Here is a 15,047-nt window from a genome sequence, read left to right as displayed (position 1 = left end):
TTTCTGCCACTTTTCATTTGAATCTTTGTGAAACAAGCCTCCATAGTACAATTTTTCTTACTTAAAATGAAAATTCTCCCTTCCTTTTCATGAATTTTACATTTGAATATTCAAATTCGGATAATAACATTCAAATATTTGATAATCGATCAACTATTTGGATATTCGGCACAGCCCTATCACCCTTTCATATCTCATGTCATTTTGTCTCTGTAAAACAAGTGGTCTTTATTGAAAGATTTATGCAGTTGGCATTAGTGAAGCTTTGAAACAACAGAAAAGCATACAATAAACAGGACGACCAGCACACTTCCAGCTCTTTTACATGTACTTATATGCAGCTCACAATTTCAGAATTTTCTGTCTTTCTGTCTTTGTTTTCTTGTCCCATCAGAATGAGAAATGCATTGCATTTGGGCCAGGAGTTGACATGTTTGACAGCACCAGGATTATTGGAGAATACCAGTACAAGAAAGCGTTGGTACGTTTTTGTGAAAGATCTACTGCAGTTGCTTCCTTTATCCTACATTTGAAGCAAGATATGGGACGGAGAGAAACTGTGCCCCCTTTTTGTGTTGGTCAATGTATGACTGGAATCTCATTAATTCTTTTCAGACATCTAGTAGGATGTGTTAGGTAATAGCAGTCTAGAGTGTCCATTGGGTTTGGACATCGAGGGGGGATATCCCTTGATCCTATATCTTGCCATCCTCTGTCTAGAAGTCGGATTCTTTACAGCATAGTGAAACAATTTTCTGCAAGTCAGAAGACCACTGGTCCAAAGTCATGTTTATAATTAAACAATGAATATTTAGCCATCACCAGCAAATTTAGCTAAACAGTTTTTGCCGGCTACAAGTAGACAGTGCCCTCTTACGTATATATTCATTAACTTGTCCTATTTTTGACCCAAAAAATAAGAATGTTCTTCTTTGTTATTTTGAATCGACTCCAACATTCAATTACAGAGTACTACATTTTCATTTTTTGATTCGTGAAGCAAGGGGATTTTTTTAAGGGAAAAACGTCCGAAATTATAAAACGGGCTCATGAATATGAAGTCACAAGTACACACTGTATGTTGGCACAGCTAGAACCAGTCAAAGATTTGTCACTGTAAGAATTTCTAAGTCCATAAAAACAGTTACTGGGCCTGTGCCTAACAAACTATCATTTCGTTAAATTTGCCAGCAATGGCTAAATATCCAGTGCCTTCTAATTACACACACAAGTAGTGCTGCATATCTATTGGTGAGTTCATCCACTTTAAATAGAATCATCACAGCCTTCAACTACTACTATTCCATTCAATGAGATCATTTTTATTGTTTGTTTGCCTTCTTTGACATATTCAAACTTGTAATGTTTGTCGTCTCAATACCATTATGAATGACTTCTCAACCCTTTTCACAGGACCTGTACAAGAGTGCCACCAAAAAGCTCAGTGGACCTGTTAGCACTGTTCACCAGTATCTCGACATGACCAACCAGACTGTGATATACAACAGTACATTCTGGGTCTGTAAACTAATGAAAAATCATGTCTAGTTTAGCAATTCTAAGTTATAAATTGGCTAATGAATAATGCCAGCTGTCCCTGGGGGACCTTGAGCGCAAAAATCTCAATCTTTGATAATTTTTTGATTTTACTCTAATTTTCAGAATATAATCTGCGGCTTGTACATTGATTCTCACACTGAAAAACGTCTCTGCCGCTTATACGCTGGGCGGCTTATACCGCAAACTTTGAAGGATAAAATCAGTCACAAAAGCCGTGCCTGGGCTACGCATACCACGTGCAGGTAGCACAGTCATGTTTTCATTGGTTGCCGTTTACATCTGAAAACTCAAACCTCAGTGAATAAATAAAAATTTGAGTTGTCTGGATTTTGAGTTATTAACGTAATTCCCCGATTCATGGAGTCCCGAAATACATACATGAAATATGCTATGGCAGACTTCATTTTCTTTGGCAATTTATTGCTGTGTAAGTATATGGCATTAATCCAGCAAAAATCCTTTTTGCAAAATTTTCCCAGATAGTAAATTTTGGATTCACAATTTGAGCATGAAAATATGCAACCTGAACCATGTCTTCCTGGAGTTACATCAAAGCAAAAGCACCCTCACTTTTCCAGAAATGCTTGGTCAATTTTTAATGTTCTGAAAAGTGCACCGTTCAGTTCACGTAACTCAAAAAAGATGTCAAACAGTCTTCATACATAGAAGAACAGTACAGAAATACCCAAAAAGTGATTCTAAGAAAAATTCATTTCCTGGTTCCTTTAAAAATTAACCGCTTCAACATGTTTAACGGTATACCTTTGTGTGGCAGATCTTTCATCTTTTCGCCAATCATGTTCAGCATGACATGCCACAGAATTTTTGGATTTTTTCACTTGGGTTTTCTGATGACAACACTTTGTGTGGTAATCAACTCAATGCAAGTTTGGGGAAGATATTATTTATTCAAATGGAGAAGAAAAGCTTTGAAACTTCATTGATTGACGTTCTATGGTTGTTTTTTATAACAACATGTCATTTGGTGTATTTAAGTACAGAGAGTCCTTGTCATGTAATTTTAGTTACACGATTGGATATACATGTAAATGTCAAGCTTGGTGTTTGCCTTTTGCTGATGGAACGGTTTAACCCTAATTGAGGGGGGGTTGAGGCAAAATCCCCCCCACATAGTTTGGGATATCACTGCGTGCATTTTTTTTCAGCAGTTATTAGACTAATGCTTGGCTGTCATTTTGACACCAATTTTGTGGAAATTGAACATTCTATTCTTGCGCAGCGTGCATTTTTCCGAGACAGATCAGCCAAACATGTGTTTACTTTTTCCACTAAGGTGCTCAGCGCACACAAGCCGGTACACATGGAGCCTCCAACTTCAGATGACTGTAACAACAAAACCATATGTTTGATTGAGTTTATACTTCATATTTGTACATATTTTCAATGATAAGGAGTGTCTTTACATGCTTGCCAAGTAAAATAATTCGAGCGTGGCACAGCCCAGTTCTTGGGGGGGGGGGAAAATCCAACCCCCCCCCAGCTGTGAGATGAGCAAAAATATTAACCCGACTCTTTAAGGGTTAAACTTTGCATATTTTTGATTGGAAGGGGTTTAGGATTAGGAGAATGGCACAGTTGCAACTTGAACCTATCAGTGCAATTTCCCGACGAAGTTTCTCTGTCAGTACTCTCAGATTGTGAAATCATGCATGATCAGACAATGGTTTGTTGATATTGTGAATGAAATGATTGATCACACAGGGAAAGACTTGCAAAGCAGCTATGGGATTCAGCTTTGCTGCGGGGACCACCGATGGACCAGGAGCATTCAACTTCAAACAAGGTATATGTCTGTACAAACAGTATGATGGAAAGTTGTATGTGTGCTTACCCTTGTTCCTGATAAATATCAAGTGTTTTATCTTCTGTTATTTTATAACTAAGCATGCCCTGCATTTCGGCTCAGTAAAACAAGGCAAAGTACTAAGCAACTTTGACTGGTTCATCGGTCAGAAGCAGCTTTTCCATCTGCTGTGATCTGAAATGAGCATCTGGTTTTTCTCAGTGGGACTGAAGTAGCATGCAGACTAGATCGTTTTATTGTAAGAGGACTAGTTTTATGGTAATTCTTCCTTGCAACAAGGTAATCAAGGATAAAACCAAATAACTTTATTCTGTTTGTAGGAGACACTGAAGGGGATGCCTTCTGGAGATTAATTGTGTCTTTCATCAAAAAGCCATCTGCCCAGTTGGTAGAATGTCAGAAACCCAAACCAATTTTACTCCCAATCGGAGAGGTAAGACTGTTTCACTTCATTTCACTTCAATTTTAATCAAGGAGTCTGTGAAAGACTGTCTGTGATGAACATCTCACAGTAATTGAACTTTCCCACACCTTTTGAAGGTGGTTGGAGGTCAATCATCGGTTTTTTGGCACGAACAAATGAGACAGCAGTCATCCCACATAGTAGAAAGCCATTACTGCTTTACATATGGTATGAGTAAAAAAATCACAGTGTTTCAGAGTGATTTTTAATGATGTTTGCCTAATTTAAATGACATTTGGATACTGTGCTGACACCATTAGTTTGAAAAAATAATCACAAAAGAAGGCTACTGGCACCACTGAAATGAGATTTAGGCAGTAAATGGATGAATTGTTACCATTGTGAAGTTCTAAACTCAGTTTTCCAGTAATTTTGCATATGCAGTAAAATTGCTTTGATATACCCATGAATGTGACAAAGACATTAGCGGTCTAGCAATTTTTTCCAGAGCAAATTTACATTGATGAAACAACCAATTTACCGCCAAAAAATTTAATTTGCATTTATGCAAATTTTGCAGTAATGGCTATTACTCTGATTAAAGTTGGACAATTAAACACAGTGCGCATGATTTGTTGAATCTTAAAAGTGGAACTGTCCACTTTGAATTATCCTTAAATATCTTTAATACTGCAAAGTAAGTAAACAATACTGTGGCGGAAAATGAAGGGGGGGATTCTGAGATTTCCTTGCAAAACTTTGCGACGATAGCGCTGCCACCAGGCCGAATAGTTAAGGCCTAAACCTCCGGAGTTCTGCCTCTCTGTTTTAGCAAATCGTTTTGGCCGGGTCAAACTATATGACAAAGTTACTTCAGGAGGAGAATCAGGTGCAGGGAAAAATGGAATGCAGGGACACCAGTAATTCAGAACAGAGGTGGAACAATTCTTAAATTGCATAAGCAGCAGCTTCAATTCAGTCAGCAGCTCCATTTACACTCAGTATTTACAGTCCTCAGTTTCCCAATTTGCAGACTAGAATTAATTTGCAAGACCAAATTAATCAAAGCTTGACGAGTTCTCGATACACCAAGGGAGAATAGGAAGGGGGGGTAATAAATGTAAGTTCCCACACAAGGTACCTAGCGACCAGGTATCGCATACCCTAGTACAGTATCGTTTAAATGTGTTCAATAATTAATTGACTTAAGACAAGGCTTCATCTAAGCCTCCAAAGTCTTACAGAAATGATTACTCAACTTCCTTCAGAGCTCTAAGTAGATTCTCTTCTCGATAAAATACACCAAGGCTCAATTAATATTTCTGACCCAGGCCAGCTCACTAAACACTTTGACCCCAAGGCCAATCTCAAAATTAATAACTCAGGCCCCAGGCCTCTTCTAAACAATATATCACTAGTCCCAGGCCAGTGTGAATAGGTATAATGTACTATTGTACATTATGATCAATAAAGTAGCTTCTCACATCTAGGAGTATCTCCAGCCACGATTTACCAAAATTGAAAGATGAACAAGACTTCTTGCCCTGTTGAAGATTTCTAATCCTTTTAAATTGTTTAATGAATAATTTACTTCTTAAATCATATTAAGATTTATTTTCATAATCTGCCTGAAACAAGCCTGGAGCCATAGTCTAATTTTTCTCATTTAAAACAAAAGAAAATTTTCCCTTCCTTTTCATGAATTTTGCTTTCGAATATTCAACTTTGAAAAATAACATGTGAATATTCGACAAATGATCGAATATTCGGTTACTCGGATATTTGGCAGAGCCCTAGACTGTACTCACTTCACTTCATGAAAAAGTTTTCTTTATTTGACAAATTTTCAGCGGTGTTTTGTTGAAGGAAGAGACAACAACTTGAAGATATGGTACATGTAAATTTGCTGACCACGAGCACAATTTGAAGCAGTTGAAAAAATGCCCAGTTGGAGGGCCATAATACACACATCCACAGATCGACCTCACTTATGAATCATCCAGATTCTCGGGAACACCTTGTGGCCCATAGATTTTTTGCAAGACAAATTAAATGAGCTGCACTTTGAGTGTTAAAAATGAATCACAGTTTTTATTATCTTTCTCAAGGAAGTGAACTCAAACATCTGAAACAAGCCCAAGTCCTTTGTGTATCGTTTCATGGACAGTGTTGAATCTAAATAACTTGCTTCAAGCAAAGGGGGTCTATGAAGATATTAGATACAAATTAGGAGATCTGATTCAGGAGTGTTGTCAAATGAGCATGGCACTATTTCCATACCTAGTAGTTTTGTGATGGGGAAAATTGCCACATATTCCCTGTGTGGATGTTGTTATTGGATTGAAACCATTCTGCATTTACATGTATATCTGTCTTTATTTGTGTATTTATCAAACATTTGGGAGCAGAGATATCTTGCAAAGTTTGATGGCCTAGTTTGAACCTAGTTTGAACCATTCACAAGCCTTTGAATGCACTAGCCAGCTTCAAGGATGTGGCATGCACACTTTTGAATACGTTCAATTTGGTATGTCTGACTTTTGTTGATATTACCACGTCAAACTGGGACAGTTAACGTAAAGGAATTGATATAGTAGCAGTATATACTTTTTCTTGAGATTTGCAGTGTTCTTTCTTTGCATTGTAGATGCTGGAACCGTACCCGTGGGGACCTTCCATTGTGGACACTCAGATGATACGCATTGGTCAGTTTGCCGTTGTGGCAGTTCCTGGTGAATTCACGTGAGTATACTGTCCTATTTTTCCTTTCCCAGGTACTTCACAAAAAGGTGAGCTCCAGTTTCTAAGTAGAATCTTCTGATGTAAAAAAAAATCTCAACCCATGTGTCTTCAAGGACCAGCCTCTTTTCCTAAGAACAATCCTGTGGTTTGACTCTTTTTGCAGGCGGCTAACGTGTGATGTTTGTCATTCTTGATCTCAAGCTGCCATAATACCTTCCTATTTTTCGCTCTCCACATTTTTACTGAAAGTTGGGCTCCAGATTCTTGATTCATTGAGTTTGCCTTTTTTCTACATCATCAAGGATATCTTTGGATGTGGGATCTGAATTGTGTAATAATAATAATGATAACAAGCACTTGTAAAGCGCCCTCTATCTAGCAAACTATTCCGAGGCCCTTTATTGTCATTGTCCCTGCACATTGGGCTCACACATCATCTGAACATTCCTGAAACCATCTCAGCTCCCTGGGGAGTATACTAGCCCGGTGCTGCCATTTCGGCACAAACAGCTAAACATAAGCTAGTCTGCCCTCACAGGTACCCATTTACTCCTGGGTGGAGAGAGGCACATAGGGGTAAAATGACTTGCCCAAGATCGTAACATGCTGCCACCAGCTGGATTCGAACCTCTGACCCTATGATCAAAAGTTACAAACCCTAACCACTAGTCCACATGCCTCCTAAATAATAATCAGAATATCCTAGGTACGGGGAGAAATACATGTAGGTTCAATTGTGTGAGCAAGAACATCAACGTTGCTTGAAAATGTAACTGTTTTCATCATGTGTAAAAGTTGATGTTACAGTATCTCAAAAACATTTCTTAGCACTACCGTTGTTGTTGTGGAGTCCATCACCAGTCCACTCACAAGTCCCTTCCCTTAACAAAACCAGTAAAATAACAGGTGAATAATGACTGAAAAAGCTTTTTTTCACAAGTAAATTAAGTAGCCTGTGTATTGACTTAAGATCAGATAACTTTTGATGGATTTACAGGACTTGTGAAAGACTCAATTGCCTCACTGATTCCATCTAAGAAAAATTTTTTGGAACGTTTGAATGTTGGCAACGAAGTGAAAAAACGTCTTGATAATTATTGAAGCCACATGTGATGGTTGACCAAAAATAATTCTCAGTAATTAATTAATTGAAACGTCTCTACAAATGTGTCTGAATGATCTTCATACGCCACTCTGTTTATTTAATGTGGTGCTGTTTTTATCCCTCCAAAGAACGATGTCTGGTCGCAGAACCCGTGATGCAGCTCAAAAGGTAAGTCAGTGCATTTTGAATGGCTCTATTTTGTAAATATGTTTTCATACATTTTACAACAGTCTCGGGTTTTATTTGATGTTTTTGTTGTATGCATGAAATTAGTTTTATCTGCACATTTCAAATTAAGTAATTAATGTTAAGTATTAAGAGACAAAAAGAATCAGAGACAAGAAGCTTGAAGTCGTCATTTTAGGCAGATGTTCATTTCTCACTCATTATTTTTCAGAGCTTGATTCAAAACGGAATGCCCAATGACACAATTGTGGTACTTGCTGGCTTGACAAACACCTACGCAGACTACATCGCAACCTATGAGGAATACCAGGTACGTTTGACAGTGATCATGTATATACAGAAGCTCTGAGTACCACAGCACCCTGAATATCCCATCCTTCACACTATTTTTGAATTTTTAAGGCTTCAAGAAGGTGATTTCAGACTTCATGCAATGTGAGAGACCTTATAATTAACATTCTGTTTGACAAATTTTGCAGGTATGCTACTTGCTCTTTGTACCACATTACCACATCTGAGTAGAAGCAAGGCTGCAAAATGATCTTTTTTGTCATTACTATATCAGTTGCCAAACCATTCTATTGCAACCCATTTGAGTTGCTTTGGCCTGCCAGTGCAGCTTCCATTTCATCCAAGAGGTCCTTTGTTTGACACATCCCTCCATCGATATTCTCTTCTCTAGATCCAGCGTTATGAGGGAGCTTCTACTGTCTTTGGTCCTCACACTCTTCAGGCATACATCAACCAGTTCACCAAACTCTCTGAGTATCTTGCAAAGGTAGCTCCCGGCTCCTCACAGAGTTCCAGAAGGAATAGATTTGTCTGATGTTTGTAGTATGAAATTCGTGATTTTGATTTTGTGGAGAGCCACACTTAAACTGGTAAAATGGTTAGGCTGTGGCTTGTTATCCAAATTAACTAGATACAGTCAGACACAACTCACACACCAATGTGAAAGGATTTACCTCCTAGCTGGCCTTGCTAGGCAGCATGGATATTATGCCCTACTTGTATTATGGGTATTACATTCCCGTATGCAGTAACTTTTCTCTTCAGCTTTGAAACAGAAACAACAATGCAAAAACACAAATTTTGGTTTAAATCATTGAAAAACAAAACTTGTGTCCTTTTTTCTTTGTTTTAAATAAGCGGATTAAATATGCATTGTGAGTCAATTTTAAAATGAAAGTCTTTTATTTGCTGTGTCATCACATGCTCCTATTGGAAATTCTCTAATGGAGCAGTAAAAGTCTACACTGAAAGTCTTTTGTACAACTGAGTTTCATTTATTCCCCCTTTCTTTTTCCCCATCAGGGAACTGATCCTGCCCCTGGGCCGACTCCAAAGAATCTTTTGGACAAGATGATCTCCCTTCTTCCAGGGGTACTGTTCGATGAAGTTCCTCCTTTCAAACAGTTTGGTGAGGTGTCCAAGGATGCTGATGCATCTTACAAGAGAGTGAGTTGACAATGAATATCTCAGTTAATCAAATGGTGGCTTTGGCCAATTTATTTTACATGAGAGGCAGGTGATATGTTTAAGGCAAACTAAGTTAATAATGGCAGGGTTAATTAAAAACAAATGTAAAAGTTAATGTGAATAAATGGCAACTACTACAAGGAAAAGTTCTGGTAATGCAGACTTAATCCTTGTTCCACAGTATTGAGAAGAACATGTTTCATGTTTCACTGCTCTGTTTGCAGAACACAACTGCAACTGCCACATTCCATGCTGGAAATCCCAGAAATGATTTGAGGGTAAGTACATGCTCCTTTTCACCAGCTCTGCTGTGAAAGGTAGTGGCAGCTGTGGAAAAGTGATAGCTGTGGTAATTCCTACCAAATATTAGTATGAAAGGATTTCAGAAAGCATTCAGCCAGCAAGTGATATGCGTCAATTTATCAAGTTCAAAAAGAAAAATGTGGTGTTATTAGTATTAAATAATAATAATAATTTATTCATTTATAAAGCGCAAATTTCATATGCATATGTTCAAATGCGCTGTACAATGAAGACATTAAGCGTGGAACAATGAATACATTTAAACATGGTCAAGGCCATGTTATACAAGGGCGCCTCGGGCAGCCGGCAAATGACCCACATTTACCAACATTACAGCTATGTTCAGTATGGCACAGTTAAGTTTTGATCAACCACAAATGATAGCTAAACCTTCAACTTTTGTTTATCAGATTTCACCCATTTCTTGTAATGTTGAAGTTTAGCTCTGCTGCAATATCAGTTCAGTCAAGTTTCCTATTGATCCATGTGAACAGTTTTGTTGTTGCTCGTTTCCAGACAGGGGGAACCTTCATGTCAGTTGAGTTCAAACATCCAACAACAGGAAAGTTCTCTGAGATGTTCAGTGACTCAGACTGGTGTACTAGGTTTGTAGCTGGTTTTCTCTTCAGATGGAGCTGTAATTATGATTGAAATCACTGTGTTGGAATTCACTGAGCATGAGAAGTATAAGAAAACATTGCAAAAGAACTTTTAACCGGGTGCTTTGAAAAATGCAGTGCACACGGGCAATTTTCAAGATATTCAGTCTTCAATATTCTTCAAAAATTTATTATTTCATTTAATGGACATTTACACCCACACGAATGACTCTTTGGTGGCCACTCTAAGTTGACAGGTAACCTTCATTGACTCCTGAATATTTCAGCCAGGTCTGCTGCCCTGTAAAGAGAGCCCAGAATTGTGAGGTGTTGCATAATTTCCTTTGTCCTTAGGGAATGTGAGTGACGTCCTTTCAAACACAGCCGGATTAGCGTGCAGTGGTGCTGTGTCACTCATCAATGGGGCCCTGGAACACTTATGTCCACTGTGCTAATCTGTTGGCGTGCTATGCCCAAAACAGTGGTATACTGTTTAAAAATAGTGACGGATTACCTTCGAAAAATGCAAGCCGAAAAATGATGGCAATTCCCAGCAGCAGGTCTTTTGTTCCAAGTACGATCTTTTGATTCATTGCTCAGAAGGATGACTTCAGATGGGAACATCTGTTTAGAAACCAGTTATGGACGGTGTTACTTCAACCAGTCCAATCTTGTTTTTCATTCAGATTCTACTGGAAGCGTACTGATGAGATACTTGGTTTCAGTGAGGTAACGACTTGGTGGCATATTCCTCCCACAATGCCTACTGGTACCTACCGCTTCCATGTTTACGGCAATGCAAAACACATCATTGAAGGGATCAAACCATATGGTGGTGTGTCTCGTGAGTTTACTGTCACCAGTTAACCAGATAAGACTAGCCGAGCAGGCCCAATCAATCCAGAGCATTGTAAACCTGATTGTTGTTTACTTCTCACATTCTAAGGCTCACCCTGTACCGTTATTTTCTTTGGGGGTGGGGGAGAGGTCTATTGATGATTTATGGCAGTGTAATCTGAATTGTTTACCCATGTTTTGAAAGTATTATAGCTCCTTTATTTGAAAAAAGACAATTATGACAAAACGGTCACATATTTTTGCTATTTGATGACAACATGCACACTGCATTCTTTCCATCAGTTTAGTCACGCCCATGGAATCAGATATCAGTTTTCCCAGTTAATTTAGCACTTCTTTCGTTTAAAATTGCATACAAGAAAGTTTGATTGGGTCAAAGAGGGGTCGTCCCAAATGTTGATTTCGATTTCCAAATAACACCACTAGATTTCACTTTCAGAGCATTGTAAGTTACAAAAAAGTATTCTTACTCTTCCTTTTTATTGTCATTTTCGTCTCAATCCAGGAATGGCGTTGAATTTGAAAAGCAAATTTGTTTTTGTCATTCATTTACCGATTCGAAATGGATGATTTACAGGATGAATAAGAATTTTTTAATCCATTACAGTGCTCTAAAACTGAAATCTAGTGGTGTTATTTTGAAATTGGAGTCAACATTTGGGGCGAGTGACCCCTCTTTAATGAAATTGACTTTCCTTTAAGCCATTTTAAATAACAGAAGTGCAAAATTAACTGGGAAAGGCAAGGAGTAAGCCGAAATGTGACACTTTTAAGTGTATTGTCCGTAAATTCTGTTTTACCAAATAACTTGATATCTTTCATCGATTAAATGAAATTCTTACTTTTACTTTCACCAAAAATTTTTGTTGCAGAAACGAAATTAATGTATAATTTGAACAGAGATGAGAGACTCATGTGATGAAATGTAACACCCAACTTGTAAACTAGACTATCATGCATATTAACTATGTTTTGTTTTGTCTTCTTGCTTTGTAATAGTAAACAAATGTAAAAAAATCTCCTTTTTTTCCAGCAGGAATCTTTGCATGGTTTCTTGCAAATGAAATGTTCTAATTAAAGGGCTAGTTTCATTTATACTTTTTTTGTGGAAAAGATGTGAGTGCAATTTGAAGCATCCAATATGACTACCCACCGCTATTGACAAGTGAGTCTTTCATAGAGAATTGTTCCTAGCCTGAACTGGGCCAAAATATACTGTGGTATTTCCTGAGTTACATAACAGCTTCAGCGTCGTCATGCAAGGTGGTGGGCTCCGAAGAAGGGGAAAAAATTGGTCCAGACGAGCTGGCTTGTGTAGTGCATTTAGTGATTATTTTTGTGGGTGTTTGGTTTGAACCCCAGAGGGTATTTTCCTTTTCAGTTTCAAGTTCTTTCCTATTGGAAAAGATCAATTTTGAATGGTTTTTTAAAAATAATTTCATTATTGAACAAAGTCTCAATTCAACAAGGTCTCGATAAGGTCATACCATATTTCAGCCCCGTTCTGAACAGGGCCATTATTTTCTCTGTGAGAGTCTGGCGTTGACAGCGGGGGATAGTCAGCTCCTCTGTTGAATTATTAATGCAGAAGATCGTAGGGCAATGTCACTTGCATTGAATGTAGCTTGTACCGGTGAGATAGTGCTTTCAGATAAGACATATTTGACAAAGGTCTCTAGGGATATGATTGTTGATATTTGGAGTGGCTGGAGGGCTGAACAGCACATTGCCCTGACACCTGTGCCTGGCGGGATTTCGGTAACATCCAGATGAATCCTCAGTCAATGTCTCGAAAATAGTTGAACCAAGAAGCGATACTCTTACCAGAATCAATTATGCAATTGAAAACTTTGTGTCATTGCCAGATTTTAATGACGGTATTTGACGTTTCTTAAAGAAGGGAGATGAGTTAAGCAATTAAAGTTTGTAATGAAGCTAGGGGTGAGGTCGTCTGGACCCGTCTCCAATGAGGTTGATACCTGGTCGTCTGCGAATTCTGTCGTTTTTATAGTTAACCTCAGACTGACGAAGGTGACCTGTACCTCCGAGTTTCGAAGTACGTGATGCAGCGGTCAAACAACTTGGCCGGAATAAAACGCCGTCTGGATGGCATCATTTCTTTAACCTTTCGGGTTTCTGTTGAAAGATGACATTTATTCCGTTCTCTCCTGTGCCCGTATCCCTGGAAATTTGCATTCGGGTAATTCTAGAAATTTGGGATTTTTTTTTTTTTGGTGTCCCTGTCACATCTGACATATGAATTTGTCAGTCAGTTTAGAACACATTTTCTAATTTCAAAGAGTGGTGAATTATTGCAAATTACCTGCCAAAGAAATAGAAATAGTTTGAAATCAATTCCGAGGATATTTCCATGTCAAATAACAAAGGTCAGATGTAACCGGGACACAAAAATGTCACACTTTTGACCCACAATTTCTGGAATTACCCATTCCATCCGTGTCATCACTCTCGTTCTCCCAAAGGGGCGACCTTTCCGATTTCGCCAACTGCAGCCGTCCTGTCTCACCTTTGAACACCGACTTTAAATAAAATCCTTGCTCGAGAACCATTAAGAAATTTGTACGTGCAGTTACGTAGTCAACCTGGACCAAATTAAGTTAATGTGTTCTTGGGCAGACTATTCTCCACAACCTTTTTGCGTCATTACAAAATTACTGTAATTTCAATGATTTGCCTCGTGGCCAACCTTGGCCGGAACAAAGCCTTTAAGATCTTTGACCCACTGGTTGACTGGCATACGCGATGAGACCCACAGATTTGGGGCAGACTTTCATATCTTACATAAATTTCCTGTGGAAGGGCATCCGTCAAGTGAGCCTGCTCTCTGGCTTTCTCTATTCTATCGCTACAGAGCCTTTCCTTCGCAAATCCTCTAACATTTGAATCTCTCCCATTGGAAAGAAAGTCTGTTTCCTACTCTATCCTTTAAAGGAAACAACATTCTTGTTGCCAACAATTCCAACCATGTTCCAACCAATGGCGGTTCTTTCTCCCCAATCAATCTAACCGAAACGACTCGCCAGCGACGCTGAATTGAAGTGTAGACCTTCCATGGCCTTGACAGTGCGCGGACACACGCAAAGGAATTCACAAAACAAGAGAGTGGCTTCGGTTGATATCCGATTCCAGTGTATCCGTAACTTTTTTACCAATACAATAAAGGCACAGAATTCAGCCCCTGAAGCTAACTTTGTGCATGGTCCAAGGCTGCCAACTTGGGCGCTCGTGCATTTAATGACGTCGCCCTCCTTTTTCGAAGAATCATAAATCACTTGAGACTTACACCTTTGATGAGAGCAAGTGCTTATCTTTTAGCAATCTGAGTTGATAGGCAGTTTTGTTTTTGATTGGAAGCGATAATCAGGTGATTGTACATACGTGCCGAAAATGAGGACGTACGTCCCACAGACACATCATAAACGCTCAGCCGCCAGATCACATTGAAAACTACATAAACATTTCGTGATCAATGCGGTGCACGACTAAAATCAAAACCGTGGGCAAATCATAGAGTCATATATATAAAAGATAGAGTACTGACTCATGTACAATGTGATGCCTGCTGGGCGCATCCATGTTTGTGCACAAACCTATGGAAAACTCGGGGAATACATTATTTGATATTCATTCACATGGAACCATAGAACCAGAACGTGCAACCTCAGCGATTGTCCAATGGGAGCCTGCAAATCGTGGCGCGTCCGCTTTTGTGACGAAGTCACTTACGAACCGGATAGGGTCCTGGCACGCGTTTGGCGTGCACACAAAGACTCCAGAATAAATTCGCTGCGCTTACTCAGCGCACTCTGCGTCGAACGCAAGTAAACGTGCGCCCTATGAATTCCAGCCATAAAGTTCTATGGAGCCATTTTTCGATTGTGAAAAAAATCTTCTATTTACTTAATCTGGCCTATGCACATTTGAAACAATGCGGTTGCAATACTTGAAAAGGAGACATAGCAGTAC

General features: G+C 38.8%; 1 protein-coding gene across 2 annotated transcripts in view; it reads left to right on the top strand.

The window, feature by feature from the left end:
* Positions 1-13,184, top strand: part of asah2 (N-acylsphingosine amidohydrolase 2) — a 35,103-nt gene extending 21,919 nt beyond the window's left edge. For both annotated transcript variants that reach the window (XM_087129941.1, XM_087129942.1), the window contains exons 8-19: positions 395-481; positions 1,414-1,518; positions 3,283-3,364; positions 3,706-3,818; positions 6,436-6,530; positions 7,764-7,803; positions 8,033-8,131; positions 8,504-8,599; positions 9,136-9,279; positions 9,525-9,578; positions 10,120-10,208; positions 10,889-13,184. In XM_087129941.1, coding sequence (XP_086986067.1) covers positions 395-481; positions 1,414-1,518; positions 3,283-3,364; positions 3,706-3,818; positions 6,436-6,530; positions 7,764-7,803; positions 8,033-8,131; positions 8,504-8,599; positions 9,136-9,279; positions 9,525-9,578; positions 10,120-10,208; positions 10,889-11,069 — 1,185 coding nt within the window. In that variant the 3' untranslated portion in view covers positions 11,070-13,184. The remainder of the gene's footprint in view (positions 1-394; positions 482-1,413; positions 1,519-3,282; positions 3,365-3,705; positions 3,819-6,435; positions 6,531-7,763; positions 7,804-8,032; positions 8,132-8,503; positions 8,600-9,135; positions 9,280-9,524; positions 9,579-10,119; positions 10,209-10,888) is intronic.
* The last annotated feature ends 1,863 nt before the right edge of the window (positions 13,185-15,047 follow it).

Source organism: Acanthaster planci, linkage group LG19 (assembly GCF_054643075.1).
Source record: "Acanthaster planci isolate LZ-2023a linkage group LG19, COTS_SCS, whole genome shotgun sequence".
NCBI classification, from domain to species: Eukaryota; Metazoa; Echinodermata; class Asteroidea; order Valvatida; family Acanthasteridae; genus Acanthaster; species Acanthaster planci.
Note: the sequence above shows the minus strand (reverse complement) of the source record. Positions and strands in the feature narration are given on the sequence as shown.